Raw genomic sequence first — 12,810 nt, 5'->3', positions numbered from 1 at the left:
GATGATTATAACGACTAGCTATGCACGAAAAATGATTACTTTTTTATTTTATTGTTGTTATAACAATCGTCAAATTCACAACATTCATTTCGGGGAATGTGATTGTTCCAGTTGGTGCCAAGATTGATTATTTTCATCCACTACTACTAAAATTTACAACATTCACTTCAAGAAAATGTTGTTTCTTTAGTCAACTGATGTTTATGATTTTTCAATAAATAACTCGTCATCTCATTCAACTACGAGAAGAAATTAAGATAAGGACATATTATTCTTCAAAATATTTCTCTTGATATTGCTACTACAGAAGCATATCTCGAAATACAGAATAATTACTTTTTTTTTATCATATGCTTAATGACATTTTAGTGTATAAAACTTTCATGATAAATAATTATTGCTATTAGTATCAAATGATAAAAATTTAGTATATATCAAACATGCAAAATAATATTTATTTTATTAGTTATAACAAGTAGGGGAAAACCGACATACCATTAGAACGATCAGAGGAGACGACATACCTCGACGGAGGAGATGACTAGAGCTCATGCTGATAACATGTTTCGAAAGCGAGGTACAATCGGAATACGAAAACCAAAAAATATAATATTAAAATAATAATATAATAAATAAATAAATAAGAAAATAAAGAAATAAGAAAATTAGGGAAATCTTAAAATTATTAAACTTCTCTACTTTCACCAATTTCTTTGGATTTCTCTCTAATGTGTGTACCGCTTACAACTCCACAAAATGCCACTATTTTTAAACAACTTGGTAAGTTGGATGTGACATTACATGACCATTAAGAAATCATGTTTGCTTGACATATGACATGAGTGTTGGATGATAAATGAGTTGATAGGGGGCAATAGCCATTAAGCACACTAATGGATAATGAGCCTCTATATATTATATTAATATTTATAATAAATTTAATATTCTTTTCAAAATAGCGTGGACAGAAATTAAACTAAGACGCAAGGTGACAAAAAATGATATTGTTTTTAATTAATATATTAAAATTAAGTAAAATGCATGTATGTATAAATTGAATGGTATGAGAAGTTAGAGATGTCATGAAGAAGAAGAGGATGAGTAAAAAAGTGGAGGGTCATGCTGTGTGCATTCCAGTTCCACTTCAAAGCCATGTAAGCGCAATGCTAAGTGTTGCAAAGCTTCTTCACCAAAGAGGTTTTTTCATAACTTTAGTTATCACAAAATATACACATAAACGCATTATAAGGTCTCGTGGGCCTTCTTCTCTCGATGGTATGCTTAATTTTCAGTTCAAAACCATTTGGAATTATTGTGTGGAACCAATTGATGCTCCACAAAATTTGCCTTCTCTTTGTGACTCAATTTCTAATGACTTTTTATCCCCATTTTGTGACTTGCTTTCTCAACTCAAAAGTAATGACGAAATTCCTCCAGTTACTTGTATAATAGCAGATGGTTTTATGTCATTCTGTATTGAGGCTGGATTGGAATTTAACATTCCAACTTCACAGTTTTGGCCTATTAGTGCTTGTAGCTTGCTGGGGTTTTATCACTTTGAGGAACTTGTGAAACGTGGGGCTGTTCCATTTAAAGGTATTATTCTTATTCCCAACTTTCTAAATTAACAATGCTATAAAACTTCATTCTGCTTGTAAACTCTTGTAAGTGCTCGGAGGTTAGTTTCTGGTCGAATACCAAACCACATGTGCTGTGCTCTATAACTTTTCTACTCTCTTCTTTAACTTTCCCATGGTCTTCTTCTCTTACATGGCATCTGTTTTCTCTCCCCTCCCACCGACCAACCACAACTACCACTGTCCACTGGTAGGTTAGCTATAACGTCCTATCCTTCTTTCTTTTTCTTCGTTAACTTTTTTGTATCTCGCCTTTTTTCCCCTTTCTTGTCCATTTCCTTTTCATTCTCGGATTATATTGTGTTGCAAAACTTTTAGCTATAAAATTAGGGAGCAGACTCCATCATAAATAATAATAATAGTAGTAGTTAGGGAGCAGACTATTGTATGAACTTGGATTAAACCAAAAACCTAGAAGTAAATTAATAATATAAAGGAAAGGTATTGTAATTAAATGTAGGGGAGGGAAGATTTGAACCCAAGACTTGTTGTTCAAGGGTACATACAGATACCAATTGAGCTAAGCTCATCATGGCTATAAGTGATATTTTTTTCAAATATGTGTTTTAAATTACCTTTAAACTCGAGATGTTCTTAAATTGTTTCCCAACAATTTATGCTATGTCTTGAAGTTGAGGAAAAAGCACTCCAAGAACAAAGTTTTACTCTCAAAATAGTTCATATACTCTTTAGAACAAAAACTAATTAAAATTAATTTAGAGCTTTTTACTGAAAAATAACATAATTAATTAAACTAAGGCTGAATTTGGATAGCAATCTAGAATATGTTTTATGTTTTTCAGAGTTCACTAAGTTCAGTTAACAGGGGTTATACGTACAAATGATTAATAATAATCAATTAAATTAGAATTGAAACACATGATGTACGACATTGATTTCTTTCCCTAATTTATTTATTGCTCGTACGTTTGGCAGATGAGAGTTATTTCAGCAATGGTTGTATGGAAACTACAATAGATTGGATTCCAGGGTTGAAAAATGTGAAAATCAAGGATTTACCAAGCTTCATAAGAACAACTGATCCAAATGATACCTTTCTCAATTTCTTTATCCAACAATTAAAGTGGGCTCCAAAAGCTTCATGTACCATATTAAACACTTTTGAGGCATTGGACCATGATGTTTTGGAAGCACTCTCCCACCTGTTCCCTCCAATTTACACTATTGGTCCACTTCACTTATTTTCAAAACAAATCAAGGACAAAACTCAAGAGAAAATAGCCACAAACCATTGGGAAGAGCAACAAGAATGCATTAATTGGCTTGATTCCCAACAACCCAACACTGTGATTTACATAAATTTTGGTAGCTTAGCAATAATGACACTTGACCAATGCACTGAGTTTGCTTGGGCGATTGCAAACAGTGAACAACCCTTTTTATGGATCTTAAGACCTGGTGTAGTGGAAGGTAATTCACCAAAATTACCTCATAATTTTGTTGAGGAAACAAAGGGAAGAGGAATGATAGGAAATTGGTGTTCACAAGTTGAGGTTCTAAATCATCCATCTATAAAAGGATTTTTGACACATAGTGGATGGAATTCAACTATTGAAAGCATAAGTGCTGGAGTGCCAATGATATCATGGCCTTTCCTTGGGGACCAACAAACGACATGTCATTATTGTTGCGTGCATTGGGGGATTGCATTGGAAATACAAAACAATGTCAAAAGGGATGAAGTTGAGAGTTGTATAAAAGAGCTAACAGAAGGAAATAATGGGAAAGAAATGAAAGCAAAAGTGATGGAGTTGAGAAGAAAAGCTGAGGAATCCTACACACCTGGTGGCTCTTCATACCTCAACTTTGATCGATTAATAACTCAACTTCTACTACAAAATTAAACCATGTCATTGTTTGTGATGTAAATTAGTTTCTCAAGTCTATCGTCTGCTAAATGTTTCTTTAACAATATTTATTATTATTATTATTATTAGAAGTAAATCTAAAGCTTTCTTTAGATCATTGAATGTAGTAATTATCCAAGTTAGCACTTACACAATTAGGTTTATAAAAATTTTAATCATATTTTGTTACTAGGGATATTAACTAGTAAGGCAATAATGAACGTATGACAATAAACAAAAACAACAACAATAAAATAGCACAATTCGAATGGATAAAATGGTTAACTTAGTTTGGCAAATGACTTTGAAAACCTAGGGTGGATCAAATGGTTAACTTAGTTTGGCCAATGACTCTAAAAACCTAGGGTGAAGAGTCTATGTAAACTTGTAACTACACTTGTAAGTAATGATTACACATATATATACATTTATCATGGTCGTTTGTCACCGAAAGGGGATGCATGTTTCTCAAATCCGAATTATATATATATTTAAATGTTAAAATTTGCAATACGTTTTAAAGTTTAACGGTGAAAATTGACATTAATTTCTATTGGTGTTTATTAATTTTGAATAATAAATGGGTGCTATGAATAATGAAAATTAGTCAAGATTGTGACAGGATGATGTGAGGATTAGAATTACGATAGACAATTTCCAAAAGAAACGTTAAAAGAAACTTTTGCATGTAGCCTTGATCAAAAACTTCCAAAATTATTACATATCGAGTACATTATTTTGATTATGATGTCAAACTATTATCGATTGCTCTTTGTCCATATTAATTACATTTCTGTTATCTATAATCAAACGGAAATTTAAATATTTTCTTCAATTTAAATGTCCACATCAAGAAGTACAATTATATGTATGTGTGTGGCTTTATTCATTAGCAAAAGAAATAGTCTATCTTTTGTTAACTTTGCAAAAATGGCAACAAAAAGAATGAAAAAGAAAAAAGAAAGATAAACAAGCTAGACAAACCAAATACTTGATTTTGTTGATTGCTACAAGATACATTGTTCATATAATACTTGAACAGTTAATAGCTATGTTAGATTTACTAAAGGGATACACTATGTCTCACTTTAATTATTTACATATTGTTATCTAATGCACTCATATCTCACATTTGAAAAGTTGCTAATACACCTGGAATATCACTTAATTATAAAACAAAACACACATGCTTTGCTTCAAAAATAAGATATTGATCTAAATGTTTATTGCTTTTAGATCAAAGATACAACTGATACACTCATGTCTTACTTTAAATATTTACTAATTAATATATGATTCACAAATGTTTTATAACTATTATATACTATGATACACTTGGAATATCATGCTTCTAAAATGAGCATTCATATGGTCATTTTTAGTCATTCAAAATAAGTTATTGATTGAATGTTGATTGCTATTAAATAGAATGTTCATACATTAATTTGAAATGTGTTGATCGATGTTAGATATGATTAAGTTTTTATATTCATGTGGGTTGCTTCAAATATTTAGTTGCTTCAAATATTTGATATGAGTCTTATATATATGAAATACTTGAAATATCATACTAATTATAAAATAAAATACAAAATGTTTTACTTCAAAATAAGTTATATATTGGTTGAACATCGATAATTGTTAAATATATATTATCAATACATTTGAAATAATTTTTTTTAGAAAAGGAAACGAGCTAGTCATAGTGCATCTGAGATTTCCCACTAGGTGAACATTCCCTTTGCACTATCTGCTCCCTCATAATGATATTCAATAAAAGAGTAGGGTACATGATGATAATATCCAAGAAGGATTAGAGCGAAGCCCATAGGTACATAACAATATTAAAATTTAGTGAGACAATGGTGTAAGGATTATAGTCTATGAACAGTTGGTGTCTACTACACCATAAACCAATCAAGTTGTAGATATCTTCCCAAGAGTTGATGTTGCTTCTATGTTTATTGATGAAGACACTAGAAGAAATTTGGCCTTTAATGTCGGTTGGCAACCGACATCTTTGCGAGCGTTATTAAAGACTTTAATGTCGGTTGGGCTTTAATGTCGGTTTAAAAACGACATTAAAGGCCTTTAATGTCAGTTTTCAACCGACATCTTTGATAGTGTTATTGAAGCCCTTTAATGTCGGTTGAGCTTTAATGTCGATTTTAAACCGACATCTTTGATAGTGTTATTGAAGCCCTTTAATGTCGATTGGGCTATGATGTCGTTTTAAAACCGACATTAAAGACTTGTTGTCCATTTTTAGAAATTTATATTTATTTAATTCTTGTATTATTGTTCATTTTTTATAAACCAACATTGAATCCATATAGATAAATATTTTTTCTCGCTCCAACGAATCAATAAATATTATTTTAGAAACTATAATATTTATCTTTTACATTTGTATACACAAAATGAAAACTTAATATTGTGTTTATATATACATTCTACAACAGTATATGAAAAAAGATCCTAATACAAGACGTAAATAAGAAAAATTCTAAACGTCTTCTCAATCTTCAATCTTCAACCTTCAATGATCGTCTGGCTATCTACACAATTGCTCAGCTTTCAACCCCATATAACTTCAATCATTCTACAAACAATACCAAAACAAAGCTAAACGTGAGGTATTTAAACATTGAGGTAGAATATATGCATTTAATAAGTAGTTAAATTCACTTATTAATCACATCAAAATAAGAAGATTAGGTAGAAAAAAGAACTCGAAATATAACGTGATCCTATATATGTAACTCCAAAAGTCCAAAATGAACATAGAAATTAAAGAAATTGCAAACTAATTAAACCCAAAATTTACTAACTCCAAAGTCTAAAATTAACATATAGAGATTAAAGACATTGCAGATGAACTAAACCCAAATTTTACTGACTCCAATGTCCAAAATTAACTTATAGAAATTAAAGACATTGCAAATGAATTAAACTCAAAGTTTAGTAACTTCAAAGTTCAAAGTTAACATAAAAATTAAAGAAATTGCAACATCAGCAATAACAAAGTTACCACTAGTACTCCTAGTCTGCATTGCCATTTTAGCATCACCCATAACAGCTCGTCCAACAATAGCAGCAGAAAAAATCCAAAAGAAAAAACACAACCCAGTATTGAGTACCATTTAGTTAGATTATATAAGGAAGTTGGTTTTCTGTGGAATATAAGACTAACGCTCCCTTTCAATGAGATTACAAATTTGAATCCAGAGATCCCTTTCAATTAAACTCGCAACTTCACCCATAGAGATCCCTTTCAATTAAACTCGCAACTTCAACCTACCAAACTTGCAGTAATGTCATAGCCCACATAAAAAAGAAACAAATGAAAAGGAGGAAAGTGAAAGAAAAATGGTACCTCAGAGACGAGAGTGTTGTAAGAAGCCCGAGTGGTAGAGAATGAAGAAAAGAGAAGAGCAGGGTTGTTCCTTTGAACTAATTTGAAGTTGGGACAAAATCTGAGTCCACCCATCTTCCTCCACAAAATATTCATCTTCTTTTCTAATATTTTCAATTTTTCAAAAAGGAAGAAAAATACAGAAATAAAAGTAAATCGGTATATAAAAAAAGAAACAATTCATCGTACCAACTTAGTACTCCTTAGTATCTCAATTATCCTTCAAAATAACTAATGACAGCTTCTTTCTTCTAACGATGAAATTATGATATAGCTGAATCAATACAAGCTATAGTACGTATCTATGAACGTGAGGAGAAAAGATTTCTCAGTTGAAAGAGAGAAAGAGGAATATACCCGAAAGATAAAGAAGGAATTGGTGGTGTCATTCCAAAAATGGGCTGTTTATTATGAACCATGTTTGGAACATCGCACTGTCCACGTTCAACCAAAGCCTTCTCATTTTCCTTTACCTAAAATTTTCAAAGTATATGAACATATTACATTCTTAGAGGCTATTCAACAATATTAAATTACTTTAATTAATTTATATACAGCATATGCAAAATGAAACTTACATTCAAATCAAATTTGCTGAGAAATCCTCTTTTTATCCTCAACCAACACCTTAATCAGAGTCCAAAGTTTACTGTAAGGGGACCATTCTTTTCTTTTCCTCATTTAATACGAATGTAATCCCAAACTAACACCATAGTGTTAAAATACTTCTTTTTTGCTTTGATTTTTCAGGTGTGAAATAATAAGCATAAGCAAACAAAAGCAATTGAGGGTTAGCCAACAGCTAGAACTTCATTTTATTTGGCACAATTAACAAACTAAGCATGTTTTCAGAATAGAAAGAAGTAAGAAACTCATTTTTATTATACATTCATATCGCTAAAAGTTAATACTAATTACATAACTGAGTTTGAAAACAAGATCTCCCAGCTAAGCTTATAGATAGGGTAAATTTAGTTATATCAATACTTCAATTGATATTACTTTTCGCTTTCTTGGATTGTTACTCACAAATGTTCAACAGCAATACAAATTAAGAAAATTCTTAGAAAGATAAATTTCAAAAGAACATTTGAAAAGTTAGTTTGATAAAAATTCTATTTTTAGCTAATTTTTTCCCGATTGCCATGATTTAAGACATTCCAGTAACATCCTATATTAATTATTATTTAAAAAAAAAACTATCCTTTAAAACAGATTACCAAAATTACTCAAAAATAGAAACTAAGAACCAAATAAAATCTAGAGACAAGAAAACCAATAAAAACAAACAGTGAGTTCAATCAGCAAGAGCCAATCTACCCTTTTGGGAACTAAAAATGAATTGTTTTGCATAAAAGCTTAAAAATCCAAAAAAGGGTAAGAAATTTATGGAAGCAAAAGAAGAGGAAAGGCAGATCCAAATCCATAATAAGAGAGGTTAAAGCCCAGAAAGATGAATCGAATAAAAGATAAAGAAATCACCTTTTTGGTGTAATTCCTTACAATAAAACACAGCATATGCAAAATGAAACTTACATTCCCCAGTGACCTTTTTTCATCAGTGGTGCCTCCAAACTGAACTTTTCCATCCCCCACGTCTCCTTTGGACTTGTATTCAATCACTTTCGCATGCTTCTCATCAACATTTCCACCATTATCTTCTTCCTTCACTCGATCCTCAAACCGCTTTCGGTCCCTCCTTGCCCTACCACCCAAGCTTGCTCCATCGTCTTTGACTCTTTTTCACCGTCAGCAAATCTCCTCCGCTCCTTTTTCTCGTCCATCTTAGATGAAGAATATAAATATTAACCAAAACCTTTCATTTCAATAACAAAAGAAATAAATAATACAATGATACAATATGTTTCCTATGTTAAAGCCAACATTCCTTAGGAGTTTGCATCTTTCGAACAACCTATATTCACAAAAATAATACTAAAAAACCAAACAAAACGCTCACTCAATGTATAAGAAAAAGAGACTTTTATGAGACATTTCATCAAACATCTTATGAGCATAAACTAATAACTCAAGAATGCATCTTCCTCATCTTTTCACATAGCACAAGGTGAAATCTAAATTCCACTAGCAAATGAATAATGTATACATGGTTATACCTAAAGGTTGGCATTTTACCTAAATATATATACAAGAACACTATGAATTGTATACGACTCATTTTACCTAAATATCTTTTCACATGTCAGAAGTGAAAACTCAAAGAATCTTCTATCAGAATATTTTTCAAGAGAACGTAGAATTTAAACTGAAGCAAATAAGAACAAATTTTTTAAGAAGTTACCAAAAGATTCTTCAACAATGGAGTTTGGAGTAAATGATAGGCATCTTCACAATAGTTATCTGTAAGAATGGTGCACAGAGAGCCAACCTAAGAAACAAATAGGAAAGAATGAGCTTGAAATACAACAACTGGGAAGGACTTCTCAAAGCGCAAAAAAAATTTAAATAAAATAAAAATAAAAAAAGAGAGGAGGAGAGGAGGAGAATTTAGGGTTAGAAGATTTCAAAGTTATAAGGAGGAAGAAGAGAGGAGGGGAATTTATATATAAACTTTTAAGGAAAAAGAAAAGGTAAAGTAAGAGAGAGAAAACTTGATTTTTTACCAAATTAAAAAAATAAAAAAAAATTACAAAGGGGCTTTAATGTCGGTTTTCAAAATGCGGACGTTTAATGTCGGTTTTAAACCGACATTAAAGAAGTTGCATTTTTTCCACCCGACATTAAAGGCCAGATTTCTTGTAGTGAGATGCGGTTGTTTCTTTCAAACCAAATAGTCCATAGAAGGATTGCCACAACATTGAAGGTGTTGACGTTTTTTTCTATTTATTTGCTTGAGTGTACACATAGACAAACATATAGATTATTCACTATCTCTAACAAAATTTCCTCCAATATGAATATGTAATTTATCCCAAAGAACCTTTGTAATTTGGCAATGTATGAATAGGTGGTTCATATCCTCGATGTTGGAATTACATAGAATGCACCCATTTGGATTAAGGCAGAAGTTTGGGAGCTTCTTTTGGAGGACATTCAACGTGTTTATAATTTCATGAATGATAGTCCACATGAACAATTTGCATTTCTTGTGTAAATTAAAGCTGATTTCCGCATATTTTTAAATATTGAAGGCTTGATGCTATGGACGTCATTTTGAGAGATCGTATAATGATTGTTTGATAGAGGCACTTGAGAATACATTATCTCCATTGAGTTTCCATAGTGGTCTGATGATGCTTTTGTTTGGGCAGGGAGTTGGGAGAACTCTTTTGGTATATGGTTCCAAGTATTAATTTCTCTGTCATTTAGAGGTCTTCTTGAGGCAATGTTTTAGTCTCCAATATTGTTATCACATGCATCCTTAATAGAAACATTTTGTATTTGAGATATAGTAAAGAGCTGGGTGAAGTCATGGAGAGTGGACTTTTTTAATTTCAATTTGTTGGAATTTATCTCTTAAAACTCGTAGTTTGTATTTTAAATTATATTATATTCAATAAAGTGGTTATTAAAGACTTATTAGTGAAAATAAAATATTATAATCTTTAATCCAATAAACTAAGGTCCCGAGACTATTTAGTGTAGGTTTGAATTTATGTAGAGACATAAACGTGGATCAAGTTTGAGTATATAGCCCAAACGATCTATAGTATATGGATAAGGTTGTGCGCCTTATTATGGGGACACTATGAATGCGAACCGCTTTGTAATTAGTACAAACGATATGATCTTGAATCATTCATGTAGAGATATGGAAGTAGTGGCATCCTATGTAAAGAGTTTACATAAGATTGGAACCATGAAATAGTCACTTCTAAGTTATAAAACCTTTGACTATATAAAACTGATTATTTCGATTATTGATGACCTAGGTAACTTAATCTTAATCCTGAGCTAACTATAAACTTCTGTTCACACGAAATTATCCTTAGATTTGCGTAGGTGAGGGCAGCTCAACAACACTGGCCCAATAAGCTTTCCATTTCAAGGGTAAGGCTAGGTGGATGGCTAGGGATAGAGGGTGCAAAACGAAATACACTCTTACTCGCTTTAGGGTTAGTAGATAGGTTGTTCCCTTAAGGACTAATTAATTCAAGTCTTGAACAAGGGACCCTACCCTCTCATTGGCCCCGGAGGGATTCGATTTATAGGTTGGACCTAAAACCAATTGTTTAATGGTAGATCAGTTGGACTTAAGGAGCAAGATGTAGTCTCGAGGGTAAAACGATATTTTCACCCAGTCGAGGTTACAAACAACCCGTGAAAGGATTAACGTACTAATCATGGTTTTATCAGATGGACAAAAATATATCTATAGTGAGGAGAGTGTTACTACGGGACTTTAGTGGAATAACCCGTTAGTTAACGAATGTTGATTAGCTCAGTTTAAAAGCGTTTAGCCAATTAATCTCTGATCGTTGGAACCCATGATCTATAGGTCCATTAGGTTCTCCTACTAGCTCATATGGAATTAACTTATAACAATATGTTGGAATAATTCGAATTGTTCGAATTAAGTAAAGAGAGAGAAACCTACAAGTATATTTGATATAATCGTCAATTATAAGAGTTTTATGTTTAAATATGATTTAAATATTAAAAATATGAATACAGATTCATATTCGGAAGCTTGACATTGATGAAAATGGTCAAAGTTGTAAAAAGTCAAAATGTTGACTTTTAACTTTGAAAAATCAAACTTTGACCGGCCTTATATTCAAATATGATTTGACTCTTGGAAAAATGAATGCAGATTCATACTTGGGAGGTCAAAAATTAGTCAAGACGGACAAAATGATAAAAAGTCAAAATGTTGACTTTTGACTTTGACTTGAATGGTCAAATGACCATATTGCCCTTAGACTAAAGTTAGTGGAAAAATCCAACATTTTGTTGGATAATCCCACTAAGTGACTACATGAGATGTAGACACCTAGCTCATTAAGTTCCACTAATGGTTAGTGGAATGTCAGGTGCTGAGATTTTAGGTTATAAACAGGCCCTTTTTCAAAATTAAAAAAAAAAAACTTTTGCTTTTTTAGTAATTTTGAAATTACAAAATATTTCAATTTTTTTCTCTAAAAATCTCAACCAAAATTCACCTCCAATATCCATTTCTCTCTGAACTTCCTTTATCTAATAGGGTCCCCCAACTCGATTCTAAGTCTGAAAAATAGCAGGTCAACACTAGTGGTGGCCCCAGTTTGAGTTCGTGAGGAGATTACGAGGATTAGGAAAGCTTTGAAAGTGAGTTTTTCTCTTAACCCTAATTTCTTTTAATTAGGGTAATTATGCATGCTAATCTCTAAATTAGTTTAAATGCAATTAGAGTAGAATTGATCGTTATTTCGTTGTGCATGTCTATTGCTTTCCATCACAATTACTGTGTTAGAATGATAGATTTTCACCATTGTTAACCTCCCATTTGTATTTATTTTCAAACCAGTTAAGTCTTTTTATGATAGAACGCCAAGGAGATTTTGTGCTACTGTAATTTCCTTTTGTCGGAATGTCCCCAAGATGTGTGTCATTGTATTTTTCTAAGATAATTTTCCTCCAGAGAGAGTTTGGTTCTGCATGAAAATGCCATAACCATTTTGCAAAGAAGGGCAAAGTTTGTGTCCTTGAGGTTTGTGATGCCTAAGGCACCTTTATCTTTTGGAGCAGTAACAATAGACCAACTAATAAGATGTGAGCTATTTTCCTCTTTGTTGCCTTTCCATAAAAAATTCCTCCAATGCTTCTCAATGGATTTGTAAACAGCTACCGGGGCTTTAAGGACGAAAAGTTTGTATGTGAGTAGTCTAGTGAGAGATGAATTTATAAGAGTGAGTTTTCCACCTTTTGAGTTGTGCAAGTACTTCCAAGC

At 31.9% G+C, this 12,810-nt stretch overlaps 1 protein-coding gene and 1 long non-coding RNA gene across 2 annotated transcripts; one reads left to right on the top strand and one right to left on the bottom strand.

Moving 5' to 3' along the window:
* The first annotated feature begins 1,088 nt into the window (after positions 1–1,088).
* LOC103494320 (7-deoxyloganetin glucosyltransferase-like) lies at positions 1,089–3,634 on the top strand. Its single transcript, XM_008455448.3, has 2 exons — positions 1,089–1,596; positions 2,574–3,634. The coding sequence occupies exons 1-2, from the start codon at positions 1,098–1,100 to the stop codon at positions 3,500–3,502; spliced, it is 1,428 nt and encodes a 475-aa protein (XP_008453670.3). The 5' UTR covers positions 1,089–1,097; the 3' UTR covers positions 3,503–3,634.
* Positions 3,635–5,851: 2,217 nt separating this feature from the next.
* Positions 5,852–9,362, bottom strand: LOC127148098 (uncharacterized). Its single transcript, XR_007818724.1, has 6 exons — positions 9,223–9,362; positions 8,457–8,704; positions 7,499–7,547; positions 7,278–7,393; positions 6,882–7,024; positions 5,852–6,107 (listed from the first exon to the last, which is right to left on the bottom strand). It is a non-coding gene; the product is annotated as an uncharacterized LOC127148098 (long non-coding RNA).
* Between the last annotated feature and the right edge of the window lie 3,448 nt (positions 9,363–12,810).

The sequence above is a fragment of the Cucumis melo genome, chromosome 2 (assembly GCF_025177605.1).
Source record: "Cucumis melo cultivar AY chromosome 2, USDA_Cmelo_AY_1.0, whole genome shotgun sequence".
Classification (NCBI taxonomy): Eukaryota; Viridiplantae; Streptophyta; class Magnoliopsida; order Cucurbitales; family Cucurbitaceae; genus Cucumis; species Cucumis melo.
This window is presented reverse-complemented; position numbering and strand designations above follow the sequence as displayed.